Below are 19,312 nucleotides of genomic sequence, written 5' to 3' on the forward strand. Positions count from 1 at the left end.
AAATTCAAGGCCGGCCCGTGTATAAATATCGATATCCCCAGGAATGATGTTTGATTAATATCAGTACCGGCCCACAGGCTATAGCCGCCTGCTGGTGTACTGATTGTATCAATACTTCATTTTCCCACAATGCAACGGTAGCCGGCAAACTCCCTGCACTAATCATGCCTGGGCTTCATTATTCATAATTCCAGGCAAATGTCAACGGAAGATGGACGGCGAAAACGGGAGCTTTCGAGTTAGGTGACCTACCTTTGGTTCCCGCGGGTTAAGAAGAAAATCGAGGGCCTTCTCTGTCCCTCAAGAAGGTCAGAGCTGATAGAGGCCTCTTGCCATTGGAGGGTCATGAGTTCATTGGGTTAGGTGGTTCTGAAAATGGGAAGCAGAGTACAGGTTAATGGGTTAGAAAGGCTAAAGTGTTTATCTTCTGTGTGGAGAAAGTGTGGCTGTTATGAACAAAGAAATGTCTAAGACCAATAAACTCAAGAACTGGTTTGTTACTATGTATACTCAACTAGAGTTCTGCACCTCCTAGAACCTAATCAAGACATCAGCACTACTTATACTACTTATTTATCATGTTGACCATTTATTTATCTATTTATTAGTATTCATTTGACATTACTATACATTGATTATCCATGTGTTTGCTCAAAAAAAACTGCACTAAACGTCTTTAAAACCATGAAACTGGTACTGGACTTCAGACTGATCTCACTTGGACTACTTACCGTATTTTTACGACTATAAGGCGCACTTAAAAGTCTTAAATTTTCTCTAAAATAGACCCAGTGCGCCTTATAATCCAGTGAGCTTTATATATGGGAAAAAAAATTAAATGTCATTCATTGACAATGCGCCTTGTAATGAGTTGCGCCCTATAGTTGTAAAAGTACAGTATTTCTTAATCATTGATTATTTATTTGTCTATTTGTTTTGGTTATTTGCGCACTATGGCTTTAAATCTCATTATACTTGTTTGATGACAATAAAAGTATTCAATTCAATACAAAAAGTGTAAAAACACTTAACATTTAAAACCAAGCAACCAGAAAACTTGAGCTACTTTTCCATCTGGAAGTTTGCTGATGGACAGAAAACCAGACTTGAAATACTTTCCAATCCTTTCCGTGTACATGTGGAAAAAACGCACGAGCAAACGTACAAATGAAGTAGATTAAACTCCAGTGTAACGACACGCCAAAGGGAAAAGTACTATGAGAGAGAGAGAGGGTGGATGCTGCTGACTTGGCAGGTTTTTATCCTCAACGCCATACCTCGGCTGCGCATTCAAGTTGCTCAGACGCTTTCCATGTTTGGCAGCTACGACAAAACGGTTTGAATTATTGTTTTTGTTCTGTTCCTGGAAAACTTGGGTCTTTGCAAAGCGCATATCCGGCTCGCTAGGTGCTTATATATTTTTTTGGGGGAGGAACTGATGGTGTTAGTATCTGTAAAGAACAGATTTTCAGGGAATATGACGTCATATAAATGAAAATACTTCACTTTGGTGTGTTTGTGGAGGTAAACGAAGGATTTTTATTTAGTTAGCCTTCTTAATTTAGGCTTCACAGACGCTAATAATGGCCAAAATTGATATTTTCTTTGTGTAAATGGACAAAAATAATGTTTTTAATGGAACAAAGTCGATGAAAAAACTTAAACTAAAACATTACACCGAAATACGGACATTAAAATCGTATTTAAACTTAAATTTCGAAGCTTAACACCAGTAAAAACCTACCTTAATCATCTACTAATATTCTAATCGAGCCTCAATACTAATTAGGAACAAAAATCGGATATTAAAAAGGACAAAACTACAAACTAATCCACTAATAAAAAGTTTCATCTTCCTCAAACATCATAAAGAACTTTTGAAAACCCTAAATGATGTAAAAGAATAAATACCGAGCCACCAAAAATCCGCAAAAACATTTTTAACAAGAGGAAACATACAAGTTAAGTTTCCCTCCCAAAAAAAACATCCTTTCAATAAAAAAAATGTCTGCATTATTAAAGTATGTGGTTAGAAATCAACAACAAAAATTGATGTGTGGTTTTGTTTGTACTTCGTTTTTCGAGTTCCAAACTTTCCGTCAAATCTAGGACAGGACAACATTGTGCTTTGAATAGCAAATAGCAAATGTATCAAGTTGGCAGCCATCTTTCTTTATCACATCATTCCTGTGGTTCCATTCCATTACTGGCCCACAATTATCTTGGGATGTAAGACACATGACAGATGTCAAGAGTTCCCATGGCTTGCAAACATATCGCAAAGATGGTTTGGCTTAGCCATGGCATCCCATTAGAGAAACGCTAACGGTGCTTTGGTATATTTTTGGATCAAAAAACAGAGAGCTTGTTCGACACCGTTTCCTGTGTTTGACTGAGAAAAAAAAGTACTTGAAATTGTACTAAAAGGATTTCTCTGCTGAGAACACACCAGGGTAAACAAACACGTAGTACAGCATTTTTTTTAACGTGCGCCTTTTTTTGAGTGTGCTAAAAGCTGATTTTTTTTTTTTAAACTTGGGGCTTCAAGAAAGTTAAGTTGTTTGAATTCTTAATTTTAGTTTACGTTGGTTTGTTCTGTTATTCGCAAAAACGTTCGGCCTTGGACGACAATAGAAAATGTTTTTTTTATACATTTTAATGGCTTGGTAATAGAATTCAAAGTCATTTATCTGTCAGGGTTTTTTGGTTGAAATGGTTTACGCCCATAATGTTGAAATTCCAAGGTTGAATTTAGATAAACTAGAAATGCATTACTTGTGATTTATTTTCTGAAGTCCACAAGGAGGATTTTATTGTATTTTCTTCTGTGTACTGCAAATTAAGTGCAAGCAATCGATGGGGAACCAATTTTCTCACCAAAGTCACCAAAATGGAGAAGAAATGGGGGAAAAAAATACAATTACTGAATCAAATCTGTTAATCTTGTATCAAATTATTGGCAGTTGTAACATTTAATATCGAGTTGGACATCAGTCTTTAGCATACCTGTCACATACGTTTTTAAAGTACCGTATTTTCACGACTATAAGGCGCACTTAAAAGTCTAAAATTTTCTCCAAAATGGACATGGCGCCTTATAATCCAGTGTGCTTTAAATATGGGGAAAAAAAATAAGTGTCATTCATTGACGGTGCACCTTATAATGTGGTGCGCCTTATACATGGAAAAATAATTAAAAATGTCATTAATTGAGGGTGCGCTTTATAGTCGTGAAAATACGGTAGTTTTCTGTAAAAAAACAATCTCCTTTGACCCAATTTGGCTCTAATACTTCATTGCTAACTGCTAACAGTATTTTCATGCCTTAAGCATGATATGCGCACTATATAAACTATGTAAATATAGCGCGTCAGCAAGCAATGTACCCAGAAAGTCAAGCTGTCAGCGTCATACAACGACATCAACAAAATGTTGCATTTAGTGCATCAAAAAGGCACAATGTACATGTTTTTTTGCTTAATATGAAGAATTCCAATCATAAATAAGGGAACCAACTGGCTTTATATTCAAATATAATCGCTCCAATACACATTTCCATTGAATTTTACTTGAATGAACTTCAGGGTGTTTGACATTGTATTCTATCATGTCCTAATTCTTCCAATTTTGAGCTATAATGAGTCCCTTTCGCCCAATTTACCCCAAAAACATAAACATTATCCCAAAAGTAATGAGGCTGAACGTCATTAAATAACAATGTCCTTAAACGTGTATATACCCTTATGAATTAAAAACAAAATGAAGGATTTTATTTCAATAGATTGATGAAAGTTGAACTTCTTTCTTAGTGTATTATATTTGTGTCAGTTTTTCCAATTCGTACAAGTTTATACAGGTTAATCTTAATGGAATCTTCCGATTGTGTGAGTCTTTGAAAGCCAGCATGCGATGCGTGCATTTGAAGACAAAGAAGATCTCCAGAGAAGGGGGGGGGGGGGATGAGAGAGGACACTTTTTTTCACGTCTTTGCAGCAGACTTGAAATAAATGACTTTGGATTTGCTCTTGTACAGCAAACAACTTTAGTTTAAGAAGCAGTTCATTTTTGGTTCGTGAACTGTTGAATTGTATACCTGCCAAAACGTTTTAACGTTGGAATTGAAAAATTACTCTAAAATAAAGGTTGTCAAACTTGCATTAATGTCAATTTCATATCATGTGGGTTGGACTATGTTAGATATCATATTTAGATATTTTGAAAAAAAATGGATTAAAAAAACTGGGTCAAAAAGCCCAAAATGTTAAATTTTTAGTTTTGTTTTTCTTAATGGAAAACGTCTTTTAAACAATTGTTTTTAATTGCAAAATAAAACACAATATATGTTTAATTATGTTCAATATTAAAGTGGAAAACAGAAAATATTTTTAGATTTTGCATGCGTTTTGAACAAAAAAATGCAATTATTGATTTAAAAAGGGGGGAAACACACAAATAAAACATTTTAGGTTATGTTAGAATAATACAGAGTTAAAATATACCATCTAAGAATTTAAAATTCTCTGCCAGAGGGTTAAAACAATAATCTACTCGCTTCCTACAATGCAGTTTTATGAAATAAAACAATGTCTATTATTGCTTTTTCCTTCCCACTACACATATGTATTAATTTTACGCATTTCCATTTGCATTGTGAATCTATAATTTATTCCCAATTGCATTGTTACTAAGGCCGAGAACATCACTTTTAATACATTTCCATCCTTAATATTAATTAAGTGGACATGTTATGGTGGCATGTTGAATAAAATAGCGCATGGCATAGCAAAGATGTTGATCCAAAATTCCCCTTGGCATTATGCTAATTTCTTTCAACTGGAAATGCAATTAAGGCAAAGTCACTCATTGAAACTGTGCTGTACTTGAACCAAAATGGCTGCTGTCCCCCAGGGAGAAAGTATATCATCCCAATTGGGACATTGTTGATGACTACATGATAGACTCCAGTACCCAGAAAGTACTCTATAACACAGATAATGCAATATGGTTTTTGTGTGCTTTATATATGGAAAAAATATATAAAATGTGTCATTCATTGAGGTTGCGCCTTTAAATGTGGTGCGCCTGATGAGTCACTAAAAATAGTTTAAAAAGAATTCGGAAACAGCAAAAAAATTTGATACAAATGTGAAAGCTAAGGTCACGAGTCAAAATGTAATAAATGAGTAAATTTACGACGTTAAGAACTGGATTTAGCAGATTCCGGTTGAACAGATGCTTCACTGATCATTTACATATGTTGAGAAATGTTTTCATATCACGTTTGGGGGCGAGATAAGAAACGGTAATCTCAGAGAAAACATTGCAATATATTCTATAATATATAAGAAGAAGATCCAACAGTCTCAGTCAGTCTGGCCATGATTATCCTCTCAGCCACCGCTGGCATTTTCGCCCACGGATCTGCGGCTCAACACATGTTTCCTCGTTTTCAAAATACTCTCTCTAAACCTTAGAGATTGTTGTGTGACAATAACAATAGACAGCAACACTTTGCAAAATACTCTGACCATATCTGAGTACTGTTTAATATCAAAGTACTGTTTCATATCCAAGTACATTTGACCGGCGACCAAAAGGGACCAAAAGGCCGGCGACCAAAAGTCCGGTAGGGAACACCCTGAACTGGTTGCCAGCCAATCGCAGGGCAGAAAGGACAACCAATTATAGTTAGACAAAATTTACAGGCTTCAATTGGTTTAGCCTCCATGTTTGGGGAATGTGACCAGAGTACCCGGAGAAAACCCATGCAAACATGTAAGTTTTACACAGTGAGGACAGACCTGGCATCGAACCCCAAACCCCCAAGCTGTGAGCCCAATTTGCTAACCACTCAGTCGCTCAAAGCAATTCTTTTTTTTTTGAAAGTAATTGTATTTTTTATTTTATTTGCTATGTTAATTATATTCATTTTCAGCATCACTTATTCTTGTCGAGGCCACGGGGGTGCCGGACTAAAGGGGGGATGGCAACTCGGCCCGGTACTTAAGAAATGATTATGAATTCCAAAAAAGGTGACCTTGATTTTCTATTTTTTTTTTGGAAGACGCATCCTTGTGTTTGTTTTCTAGAAAAAGCAAAACATTTTTGCCTGAGGGGTACAGCATTATGCCATCACATTTACTTTACACAAAAAAATGTAATTGGGATGCATAATGTAGTGACGCAAGTGTGGAAATGCGCTCTGGGGCTTCAGGTAATGCAAATTGAATTTGATGATGAAGTAGCTCAGGCAAATCATTTGTGACTTTCTCCTGCGACATCATTACGAATAATAAACTGGGGTTAAAATGTGCAATCATGAAAAATGGAACTTGAAAAAAAAAAAAAAACAGTCCAAAAAATCAACATAACGTCCGCGGCTATTGTTAACCTAGCGTTCAACTCATTTTAACATAGCGTCAGACCCATATTAACATTAAGAGTTTATCATTTTGTCGTTATGTACTGACACATCTCGCTTGGGGTCGCGACAGCATGACGGCTCGCAGTTCTGAGCTCAGGGGTTCGATCCCTGTCCTTGCTGTGTTTACCTTTATCTGGATGTATTAGTACTCTTATGGGACTATCTTAATTGCCTTGTTTTAACTAAACTTAGAGGCGGAACTGGGCATTTAAAAGTTATTTTTGAGGTTAAATTTTAAAAACGTGTTTAAATCGGCGACCAAACGTCCGGTGACCAAACGTCCGGGCGACCAAACGTCCCGGCGACCAAACGTCCGGCGACCAAACGTCCAATCACACTCCCAACCTAGTCCCCAAAGTCAGCTAGGATACTTAACCCTCATGAGGATAAACGGTGCAAAAAAACGAATGAATAAATTTGTAATATTGATTTACTTTCCTCCCAACAAAAGTCACTATGCAGTATAAAGCCTTAAAAAATCTAAAGTACTTTCTTTCGGGAATCGGTGTGTTCACCGCCATCACGAAAGGATTCGATTGCACTTCCCGTGGAGTTTTGAAAATGACCATGAATTATGTATCAGTATGGGAAGCATGCCGTGCCATATATTGTTAAACAAAGCTAGTAGTGGCCTGAGGAATGAATGATACTCTTTTTCACTCTCCTGCAGGGACGCATTGGACGCATTGGACGGCGGCACATGACATGGCCTCCAGGACTACATTGCTGTCTCCCATTCTTTAGGCTGTGATCCACCTTCAGTTAATCAATGTAGCGTGCGTCTAACTTAAAAAAATATACATGTCCTTGTAAGCAAAGACATATCTAATAGTGGTAAATGGTATAATAGCCCTATTTATCTGACGTCTTTTGACTCATTTCTAAGAAGAATCATCGTTCTAACATTCGTGAAATGAATATTTACATATTTGTGGCATTTCATTTGTACATGGGTTTAAAGGAAAAAATCCTGCTAAGGTTTTTGTATTAATGCGCAAATTGGTGTTATTTATGAAGGTTGTAGTTCAGATTTTAATTCACAAAGCCTGCATAATGGTGGTCCAATTTAGTTTTTAACGGAGAAAATGACTTTTAGATCATAAAAATATCGCCTATACTTTTCCTAGTTAATTCAAATGTAATAGAAATAACATTATTTACTCACCTTTGATTTTTGACACGTTTCCAAGCCAGTCATATAACAAGTCCAAGTCCATTTTTTCATATAAAGACCTTCAATCCTTATTTTGTTTGACATCTAGGACTTTTTTGTCAATGGTGAGTTTTCCCTGAAATGAAAAAAAACCGGTAGATCAGAAAACACACCAATAAATCAAAAAAAGCACTAAAAAACGTACTTACCAAAATCCAGTCATCCCTGATTAGCCCAAAATCTCATTGGACACTTTTCGCTAAAACAACAGTCGTTAGCATAATAAAGTACTTTCAAAACTATCATAGTAGCACAATTTCAAATGTAGTATCTACAAAAACAACAACAACAACAACATTGTCGACTTGGCAGGCCTTCAAGCTGAAATTAACGAATAAAAACAAGTCTTCAAGGTGAGGTTTTTGAGGTACTAAATGGTCCTTAAGTGGCATGTTTTTTAAAGCAAGCTTTGAGCCAACACATAACTTTGGCAAAAGAATTATTAACTCTGGCCATTTTTTTTTTTTTTTTTTTGTCAGGGAACTGAAATGTGCTTAAAAAGTCATGAAGTCTGAGTGCATTTTCTTGTCGCGTCGTCCTCTTGTTGTGCAAAATCGATGCTGTTGTTCATAACTCATTCCAAATGAATCCAATCCCTTGTTTGTTTCTGTCAAACGCCATCAAAAACAACACTCGCATGTCGGCAAAATATACGCCAGCATAGATTTGAAAGCTTCTACGTTACTTTGTTTGTTTTTTGGCTTATGTTTGGAGTATCTTTCCGTTGAAACTCTACAACGGGATGATTATTGCCATGCTGTTTTGGGTTTTTTGGGTTTTTTTTTTAGACAAAGACTAGTACTAGAATTCACCTTAACCAAGATATGAAAAGTTTTGAGTGTTGAAACAAATGGCAAGACGAAAAAAGTACCTTGAAAATATATTGTAGCATTAGCAAGACTAGATTTAACGTTATTTGCTGTTTTTGTCAAGTGATTTTTGTTCAAATGGCACAGATTTTTGAGAAAAACATCTTAACCAAAAAAGTACTTGTAAAATATATCGTATCTCGTTTAAGCTTGTTTCGAGATTTAGCAAGATAAGATTTAAAGTTATTTGCTGTTTTTGTCAAGTGATTTTCCTTCAAAAAACGTAGATTAAGTTTAAAAATGGGAGATTTTTTGAGGAAATAAATTCTAGACCAAAAATGTACTTGTAAAATATATCGTAGATAAATCTTAATCTTGTTGAGGCTTGTTTGGAGATTTAGAAAGACGTTATTTGCTGTTTTTTGTTGAAAAATGGCACTGTTTTTTAAGAAAAAAAATCCAGAGTCAGTACACATTGCACATAAGCACACACATTGATTATAATAGTTGCCATTTGCTGGCAAATCGAAGCTGTGACAGTCAAATAGCATGTGAGAAAACATACAATTTCATTAGTTACGAGCAAGACAACAATAAAACAAAAACATCTCATTTTGCATTCTATAATTAACCGAAATATTATAAAAACCTTGTGTCAAGTCAAAGCACTCGAGGCTATCATTTGGTTTTATTGTCTCAGGCCTCTTCAGAGTTTACTTCTGGCAAAAACCCATTTTGATTATCTTTGTCATTTCCATAATGAAATGCAAGAAGATATGATCATTTTACGGTTTTGGCCAACAATTTTACGGGCTATAGGGACGCTATAAATTCATTAAAAAAGTACAGTATCCATTTAACTTATGCTGCAACGTTAGTTATAAGTCATAAAACATGTTATATTTCACATTTTCAAAATTTAAGCATAACACGAATCAAATAGCCACGCCCATTTCTGGATTTAACCCCACCCACTTTGAGTACAGATACAGATCAGTTCGATGTTTGACCAGATAAAGTGATGGACTTCTTCACCCCTTTGCGAACTTACATTGACTAATGACGTGATGATTTATTGCTAAAGTATCACGAGATAGGAAAATATTAAATCCAGATATCAATATTAATATAATATCGGCTCAAATATGCTCGGGTAGCCTTCAGTCCGACCCTGAACGGGTTGAAAATCGTAAAAAAACATTAGCTGGATACTTTTTTTTAACAAAATGTGCCAGAACAATGTGTTTCATTTATGTAATTCATGCCAAAAAGTCGATACTTCAATAAAAATAAAGATTTTAGACCATGAAGAAAGATCCATGTTATAGTGTTTTAAAGTCTAAATTGCCTAGAGTGCTTTTCATGACAATGTTCTTATAGACAAATGAAATGAGAGTAGTTAAGATCCTAAAAAGGATTAAAAGAAAAAAAAAACTTTCATTGTATGCTGTTGCCCGGGAGCTGTATTAATAAATTAAATATTTATAAGTTTCTTGGAACGGTAAAAAACATTTATTCTCTCAAAGATCTGAGAGCGTATTCTGTTTTAATGGCCTCATTTACGCATTAAAATGATATAAAGGAAAACAAGGCTATAAAAAGGGAGAGATATATAACATATGCAGAGTTATATTGCAAGTCCATATTAATGCAAATGGTTGTCAGTAATGTCAAAGATTAGAAGTACTTTGAAGATATATCAATATACAACCTGAGGTGAGACTAAAGATGGAAGAAAAACAATATGTTTTCCCCTCCATTTAAAGTTGGTAATAAGGAAAGTTGCTTTTGGAATTCTATTTGATCCCGTCACAAGTAGGAGCGAGACTTTTATTTTTTTTTTTCAAAAATCACGTCGCCCGAATACAAAAACACGCTCCTATCGAAATGTATAAGACAAAAAAGGGGGGGAAAAATAAAACATTTTAATGATGCAGCTGTCAGCCCTTGGGGATCGAAAAAAAAAAAAAAAAAACTACACAAGACTGAACTCACTAAAGTACAAAAAGACTTGTGGCTTTATATTAAAAGTTAACTTGGATAAATCCAGTACACCATCAAACCTATTGGATGCTTAATGCACCTTTCAGACAGAAATCAGGTAAAAAAAATTCACCAAAAACGGCCGCAATAGTACTTAGTAACCGTCTAGTACTTAGATATTAAACTCTCTCTTAAATATTAAACTCTCTGTCATAAATATAATTTTGAGAGCTGCTTTCAACAGAAGACTCTGTCACCATAAGACTGGCGACCAAAAGGGACAAAAAGACCGGTCACCAAAAGACCGGTCGCCAAAAGACCAGCGACCAAAAGGGACCAAAAATCCGGGCGACCAAACGTCCGGGCGACCAAACGTCCGGGCGACCAAACGTCCAGGGCGACCAAACGTCCAGGGCGACCAAACGTCCGGGCGACCAAACATCCGGGCGACCAAACGTCCGGTCACTCTAATTTGACAGAATCTTTAATAACTAATAATAACAGAGTTAATATTGTACAATTTGAAGACTTCACCATGCAAAATATGTCTTGGAGACATTTTTGGGTAGGATTTAAGTTTGGGCTGTCTAACAAACGTGGTTTTTGTGTCTGGCTTAAAGAGGCTTTAACAAAGATCTACAGCCACATTGATTTTTTTTTCGCGTGAATCCACTTGCGACACAAAATGACAAACAGCCCAAGTCCGTTGTGCCAATTGCTTTGGCTGTAAGGTAGATTTAATTTAAAGATTATTCTCACTCTTTAGTTCCAGCACAATTAACATTATTGACCCTTGTAGTGGTTCCTTCAGCTAATTTGTTTTACACCAGCCTATTGTTTACACGCCTATACATAATGCATTGTTGACATGAACACTATAAAAAGTTGCGCCAAAAGTCATCAATTTAAAATTTGTGGAATCAAAACTGGCCCAGACAACAGCCAACTTAAAAAAATCCACTTTTTAACATCTATAACTGTCATTTATATTGTTTCTTTTCACTCACGACTATTTATTTATATTCAATTTTGCAATTTTCTTTTTAAAATAAAATTTGTTATTTTTTATAGCGGACAAGCCCCCAAAAAAGGACCAACTTTCATTTTAACAGATAAAAAAAATCTACTTCTTGTATAAATGTGGTCTCCATCCTACAAATACCTTTTTAAAAAAAAGAATAAAAAATTGAAAAGGACAGAGAAATGTGAAGTCTTTGTATGGATCAAGTTCAAGTATTTTTTTCCACTTTAATTAACAATAATGTAAAGTTAACAAAATTACTGTTAGCCTTGGCTAAAGTTGGCTTGCACAAGGCTTTTTCTGGGATGGAAAATTCTTTGTGTTTCTTTTATTTTGGCACCCAGCGTGCATTTAATCTTTTCGGGATTTTAGCAAACAAAAACTTTTTAGCTCTAAAGTCACCATTAAATAAAAAAAAACGGTATATATTGAAGGCATTGGAAGTACTTAACTAATTACTTTGTAAAAATCAACATCCCCATAGGAGAGGGAAACAGCCCACACTATTATGTAGACATAAATAGCCTAAGGATATAATTTTCCACATTTTAATTTCTATCAAATTGATCTTTTTTATAGATTTCACTGCAAAACACATTCCTTATTGTTTTCCCTATTAATAGTCTTACAAAAAAACACATTTTCAGCCTTCAATGTTCCTTCCAGAGGAAAGAAAACTACATTTTAACCATCACAGGAGCTTGAATATGATTGGATAAGACATTTTTGTATGAATATTATCAAGACAATAGTCCCATTAGCAGCTGTAGTTGGAAAAAAAACTGTATAGAGGTTGAAAATAAGAGAAAGAAAGGAAAATATAAAAGCTCCCCGACTGGGAATGATGGCTATTGACGACTTGGACTTGCAAGATGCCAAAATGGGGGGTCAAAAATTAAAATTCCATTTGTCATTTTTGGTGTGGAAATCGAGCTTTTTGCACGGCATCCCATTGTGAAATCTCAGCTTTGGGAAACAAAAGTCTGCCTGGCTAGACAAAAGAAATGAGTTGGTCACAGCCAATGGTTGCTTAAGTGCTATTAAAGGTTGAAAATATTGAATTGCTGATTATTTAGAGACATAATTATGACATGATTTCACATTTTTTGGGCTAATATTCAACTAAAAAACATAAGTGACTTAGAAAAACTAACATTTTTAAATGATATTAGTCCTAAAAAATACTCCAGATTGTCAGGAAAATGAAAAAAAATCTACATTAATAATTTCAGTGAAATAATTATGAATTAATGATTATTAATGACTACATTTTCTGGCCTTAATAACTATTCAATAATTGCGTCATTGGTTTTAGAGCTGCTTTTAGTCTGAACATAGAATTCAACTTTATGGCATTTTTTTCCTTCATATTTTATTCTTATTTTTGCACGGCAACTAGAAAAATTAAGAAAAAAAATATTGAACAATAACAAAACTGCTAGATTATTTTTTTGGGGTAAGCAGATTTCAAGTGCATTGTTTAGTAAACCGTTTTGACAAAAACAATTCCAAACATTGAAAAATCCACACTTTCAACAAAAAACTACCAAAAACAGTCATATTACGTCTGATTTTTTGTTTTGACAAAAAATTCTCAGTAGTACTTGGTCCCAAACAATAAAAAAAAAAAAGATTAAACACTCACTTGTCATCCATGGCTGTAAAATATTCTTGCTCTTAATGATTTCAGAAAAGCACAGCTTTGTCAGGTTGGGGCAATTCCTGGCCTCTGATTGGATGTTTCTGAAGGATACAACTTGGGCTGAGCTTCTTGGTCAGTTCCTTGCTTGAAAAGTTCCCGCTGAGAGGACTACAAAGTAGCGCGGCAGTCTGTCGGTTCAATGAAGGGGGAAGAAGGCCTGTGGGGAGAAAACACTTCAGTTATCATATTTTTCCTTTAGGATTTTGACTTACCATACTCTAAAACGTCTTCAAAAACTTCACCTTTTTGAAGTAAAAGATGTACAAGTAGATGCGGGCATTGGAATTAAAACAGTGAACCATAAACATGACTAAACCTGGTTAAAATCATCATGTTACTCCATTTAAATGTCATAAATGTGTACTTCATTCAATTGGCTTGTGATGTATGGCGTTGATGTTGATAATAGTTTAAAAAAAAAACATTGAAACTAAAAAATACTTGGAAAATGTACGTTTACTATCAATGAATCAAGGTGCAGAACCCCTATTGTACTTTTGGCTATGGCATGAAAAGTGATTCTAGTTTAAGTGAACTTTATTGGATTTAAATCAATAATAACTGAAACAATACAAAGTGAAAATGTCCTCACCAGGATCATCTCCTTGCTGTGAGAAGACATCCACCTCATCCCACTCATAGTTCTCATCTATAGAGGGTGTTCTTCTGGAGAAAGAAAAACATATTCAACCTAAAAATTCAGTTTACTACACAAATAATAAAATACTAAATACCTTAAAGACAATTAAGCTGTGTAACATTTCCAAAACACTTTGCCAGATAAGAAAACTACTTTTACTTCATCTATTCGTTCTTACCTTTGACATTTTTTAATCTGTTGATGGTACGTATCAATGACGCTCTCCTGGCCGTCCTCCCGTACCCCTTCAGGTGTGGCGGCCATGTTTGTAGGCAAATGACATATAGACAAGCGTCTATTTGCGGGTTCCATGCTTCCTCGGCCACTGCTAGCAAAACTACTGTAGCTGCCTCCACTGTCTGCCACTTCCTCGAAGGATTCCGCTTCGTTATGGTTTTGATGACTGTTACGAGGTTCTACGTATCTGGAAGAGTCTGAAGTTGAGCCCAAACTGTTTAAGGGAGTTCTGATGGTGGCCAAACGGTGTTCATTTGGCCATTTGGGAGCACGGGGAGGGACAAAAGTTGAGTTGTTTTGGTTAAAGTCGTCGTTAGCTCTTGGTGGATCGTCATTGGGAGGCTGTACAACATGGCGGAAGCTCGTTGGGTTATCAGAGGAAGGAAAGGACACATTTTTGAATGGTGAACTGTGGTTTTCAGACTCTGAGTCAAAGATGGAGGCATCAGGGTACTTTTCCCGGTTTAGGGAATCTATCCAGGCATCAGGGGGTAAGAAATGGGTGTCTTTTGGTCTACTGGTGTTTGGATTCTGGCCATGTGGACCAGGGTTGGACAGTTTTGAACCTTGGCTCATGACTCTACGCAGTTCTGGTCTGGAGGATTTCTCCTGGTGGTGAAAACTCGTACTTCTAATTTGTCGGTAGTGCGATTTGTGGCGGAATCCTTTGCGTATTGGCTTTTTTGCGGGTTGTGTGACACTTAATTCGAACACCGGCTCATCCACACTCATCTCAATACCCACATTTTGTTCCGTGAGCTCGGGGAAGTCCTCCTCTGTATCTTGGCAAGCCGGCAAATGAAAGCTTTCGTTACGTATTTGGCAAGGAAAATACGGAGGGTTTACGAATGCGGATTGCTGTACGTGGTGGTGGTGGTGATAGCCCCGTGGTGTTTCCTGTACCGTTTCGTCTTTCTTTGTCGGGGAGAGATGGAGAGGCGTTAATCTGTCGTCTGAACAATAGTCTTCTCCCTCAGATTGGAGGGGGATCTCTGTCGTTGAGGAGAGAGTAGGACGACGGTGACCCGGATTTGGCTGAAAAGAAGTGTCGGTGGAAAAATGATTCCAATGGACTGATGATGAGAAAGTCCTTGGGAAAAGCTGATCAAAGCTCTCCCTGGAGTTCTCTTTGTATCTACACGGTAAGGTTTGGCTTCGATACTCCTGACTGAGTTCAGATTCGTCTTTTTTGTCAGATTTTTGCTTCCCGGTTCGTTTTCGTTCTCCCGTGGCGCATCTGTAGACGCTATATCGTTGGAGTTCCCTTGCCAGCTCTTCTCTTTCCTTAGCCAACTTCAAGCAGTGAGTTAGATTCCCTCTTTCTCTCTCGTGTTCCATTTGGAGAACCAGAGAACTGGCCGTTGTAGAAGGCTGGCTGAGGTTGGATCGTAAGTGGGGCAACACTGGGAAGGTTGGAGATGAATCCTTGTTAGAAAAGTCTGGAATAACGTTATGAGTTTTGTTGTGATCGGTTATTACTCCGTGTAGCTGTTGGTTATTATTAAGGTTTTGATTGGATGTATTATATTCGGGTTGTTTGCATGGGGGAAGCTCCACAGAAAGAACAAATGGTGGGTTTTTGGTGTCTTGGGGTTGAGAGCATAACGAACCTGAATTTGGGATTTTAAAAAGATGGTTGTAGATTGTATTTTCATTCCTTGGAGGCTTTACTGTGTCATATGGCGCTATTACAAAGCGTCCATCTGGACCTCTGCTGATCAGTTCCAGGGAAGAAGAAGAAGAAATAGGCCGTGAATTTAGACACTGGAATTGATTCAAGCTTCTTCTGTAGTCGGAGAGGAGCTGCTGCTGTTGCTGCTGCTTGTGATGTTTATTCTCACTGTTGAAGGAGGAACAATCTGTCTTTGAGGAGGAGGAAGAGGAGGAGGAGGAGATGGTAGAGGAAGTAGTGCTGGCTGGAAGTAGGCTTTTCTTCAACGTACCGTCTGGACTGGCAGAGTCGCATTTTTTTCTGTGAGAGAGAACAAGAATGATGATTGGGGAGGAAAAAGGGAGGATTTAAAAAAATAGGGTGTCAGATGCAAAGAGAACGGGGTGGGAGGGAAGGAATTGAACAGGTTTATGTTGTAAAGGAGTGGGATGGTTGAATGACATGTTTAGAGTATATATATACAAGGTATATTGAGGAAAATGTTGGTACTTACATTGAGATTGGGGGCTTGTAGATGCCAGATGAGGGTTCTAGGGGAAGATAGAGTTTTGGTTACAGTAATATTGACCAAACGATACACTGTATTTTCCATATATAAGGCACACTGGATTATAAGGCGCCCTGCCTATTTTGGAGAAAATTTAAGACTTTTAAGTGCGCCTTATAGTCGTGAAAATACGGTATTCTATTTATCAAGCAGCCTAGAGATAGATCTCTTGTAATAAGTTATGATTTATGACAATTAAAGTTTGTACATTGTTGTTTTTTTACCATTCTGTTTCTTTAGTCTCTGTTGGTTCTTTCTGTGACGAATAATGCAAGTCATTCCCGTGAGCAAGACCAGCATTAAACCTATAAATCCAACTCCACCAAGAATTCCAGGCAGTAGTAACGGTTCTGGAAACTCCAAAAGTCGGGATGAAGAAGGATGAAAAACTTGCTGCAGCATTCCTGTCGTCAAAACAACACATGAATAAAAAGATGGAGATCAAAAGTCTGGGCAATTTTGGTTGAAGTATCTTTTTTTTTGCCGAATCAATCTTGTTCAGCTTTAATTGTGCTTGATCAAAAACATGTTGACAGCAACTACAAACACGTTCAAATGTATCGAAGTCAAAGGGAGAATTGGCGTGGAAGGGCTAGCTTGGCGGATGAAAGCCAAGCGGAAAGAAAAAAAAATGGAGAAAATTCATGTTTGGCAAGCAAAGGCGAGGTAATTAATGCAGTCAAACGAGGCAGAGCTTCAAACGAGAACAATAGTTGGCCCACTCGGGTTTTTTTTTGTTCAACAATCTGGGCAGGAGAATACTAACAGGCTTTTTCAACTGATTGTTGCACTTTATAGAAAGGTGACAAAAGCTTCAAAAGTCATGTTCCGTACAACAATAACATCAATTTGAAAGGGTTTTTTATCAATTTAGGCTTGAATGAATGACTGCAAAAGCGCTAATGTGAGCTGGGTGGGATCAGATTGACTTTAAATTGACTAAAAAAAAATTTTTGAATGATATTTTGGGTCCTTTAGAGGCATAAGAAGCAAATGTTGAGCTTTTATTTAAGGGTATAAAACTCGGGTTGGTTCACCAGACTATTTTAGATATAATATCAATTTTTTTTGTCTACATTGTCTTAAAAGAACTGGATCAAAAGCCCTAAATACCATATTTTCACGACTATAAGGCGCACCCTCAATGAATGACACACTTTAATTTTTTAGCTTTTTCTTATATATTTTTAGATTTTACCCAAAAAAATTTGAACTAAAAACAGAAAAAATGATTAAAAAATGACAATGATTGATTTAAAAGGGTGAAAATCAGGAATTTTAACATACATCTATACTCTTCATTTTAACTTGATCCTAAAACAGAAAGGCACTTATGATTTTCTTTCTCGGGCCGGACAAAATGATGCAGGGGGCCAGATTTAGCCCCCGGGCCGCCACTTTGACACCAGTGCTTTTATTAGTCGGAATAATTGGGTCTATTTAAACGATTGCATTTTTTCTATCAAGTCATATGATGTTATTATGGAGGCTAAACAGTTATCTCAATGCATTGGTTTTTTCATTTACTATCTTTGAGCCAAATATAATGTCACATTAATGTCACATTAGGGACCAAAAAACAGGTCCATTTCTATGGTGAAAGAGTGGAATGGGCGCCACTCCCCTGGAGTCCGAGGGACAGGAATATAAATTGATCTTGATTAAGGGGATTAAGAGACGAGCTGGAGTGAGAATATGTGAGAGGAGGAGGAAGAGGAGGAGGAGGAAGAGGAGGAGGAGGAGAACACCTACCAACGGTAGAGACGTTGAGTGATGGGCTGGGCTCACTCAGCATCTCGCCATGGCGACTTAGCAGCCTCAGCTCATACACACGCTCCTGCAAAGGCACACACAAGCGCACGGGATAAAACCTCACTTTGTCAACACGGCCTCGTGCTCGCCATGCTAATCCGCTTGATTTGAATTTGACTGGAACCGGAGAGAAGACGGCAATAGAAGGCGGAGAAGACACACTACAAAGATTGAGAGGAGATGGGAGAGTTATGGAGGCCAATTTGAAAAAAAAATGAAGGCAATTGACTGATAGTTAATGCTAATATGATCAACTCAAGTCTTGTTTTTAGCCTCTAAAAAGACTTTTTTGTCAGATTTTTATAGTTAGAAGTGAATGTAAAATGATTTTATTTAAAGCAATGCATTTGTAAATGTCGTGCTTGGGAATTGAATGAGAAATATTCATATTTTTTGCTATTTTCTGAACTGTTATGAAGTAAATTGGTAACCGACTCAATCTAATTGTTGACATTTTTGCACTAGATTCTTTGCAACATGTTTTTTTTCTCGTTTGGCGCTGTAATAGTTAAAAAAGCTTTTATGAAGCGAGACCTTGGATTGTGTACATAATTGCCATATATACTACGGTTATTGTGGGAGCTAAAATATGATTTTTTTTTATCATTCAAGTTCATTACTATGCACATTAATCTAGTCTACCCTTGTATATAATAAGGGAATCCACTTTTTTTCTATTTACAATGTAAATACATCATTATAAATCATTATATTCAAGATCCAGGTTGATATTTTAGAGGATTAACATTACACATTGTCTTTTAAATGTAGTTTTCTTACCTTTTGCAGACCTGGAACGATGATCTTGCTAATGTTGGCGCTAATATCGTCAAGTAAGTTGATCCAATGGCCATGTTGGACGCGGGATTGAAGGACAAACCCCGTGATGGCGAGGGACTGTTTTGGTGGAAGAGACCAGTTCAGAACCAAACCAGATGAGCCCAAAATAGCCGAGAGCGAGGAAGGGGGCTTTAGCTGCTTTATGATTGGTGTGGGATCTGAAATATAAGGTAAGGAATGGACTAAAATTAGACAGGATTAGTAAGTGCCAAACTAGTATTTAGCAGGACAGGTTTAAAATAAACATGGCTGTTCTTTCTGTCGGGTTTCTATAGTTACGGATCAGGACTAAAGTGCATTATTCAACACAAGGAAATCCACATGGAAAAATAAGATAAAGATCCTGATGACATTACAGCACAGGTGTCAAAGTGGCGGCCCGCGGGCCAAATCTGGCCCGCTGCATCATTTT

General features: G+C 36.7%; 1 protein-coding gene across 1 annotated transcript in view; it reads right to left on the minus strand.

The window, feature by feature from the left end:
• Window positions 1–11,971: 11,971 nt before the first annotated feature.
• The window catches only part of LOC144210964 (protein turtle homolog B-like), a 28,058-nt gene continuing 20,717 nt past the window's right edge, over window positions 11,972–19,312 (minus strand). The window contains exons 15-21 of the mRNA XM_077737936.1: window positions 18,841–19,058; window positions 18,001–18,085; window positions 16,473–16,652; window positions 16,195–16,231; window positions 13,971–16,001; window positions 13,745–13,818; window positions 11,972–13,309 (exon numbers count right to left, since the gene is read on the minus strand). Coding sequence (XP_077594062.1) covers window positions 13,137–13,309; window positions 13,745–13,818; window positions 13,971–16,001; window positions 16,195–16,231; window positions 16,473–16,652; window positions 18,001–18,085; window positions 18,841–19,058 — 2,798 coding nt within the window. The 3' untranslated portion in view covers window positions 11,972–13,136. The remainder of the gene's footprint in view (window positions 13,310–13,744; window positions 13,819–13,970; window positions 16,002–16,194; window positions 16,232–16,472; window positions 16,653–18,000; window positions 18,086–18,840; window positions 19,059–19,312) is intronic.

This window comes from Stigmatopora nigra, chromosome 17 (assembly GCF_051989575.1).
Source record: "Stigmatopora nigra isolate UIUO_SnigA chromosome 17, RoL_Snig_1.1, whole genome shotgun sequence".
NCBI classification, from domain to species: Eukaryota; Metazoa; Chordata; class Actinopteri; order Syngnathiformes; family Syngnathidae; genus Stigmatopora; species Stigmatopora nigra.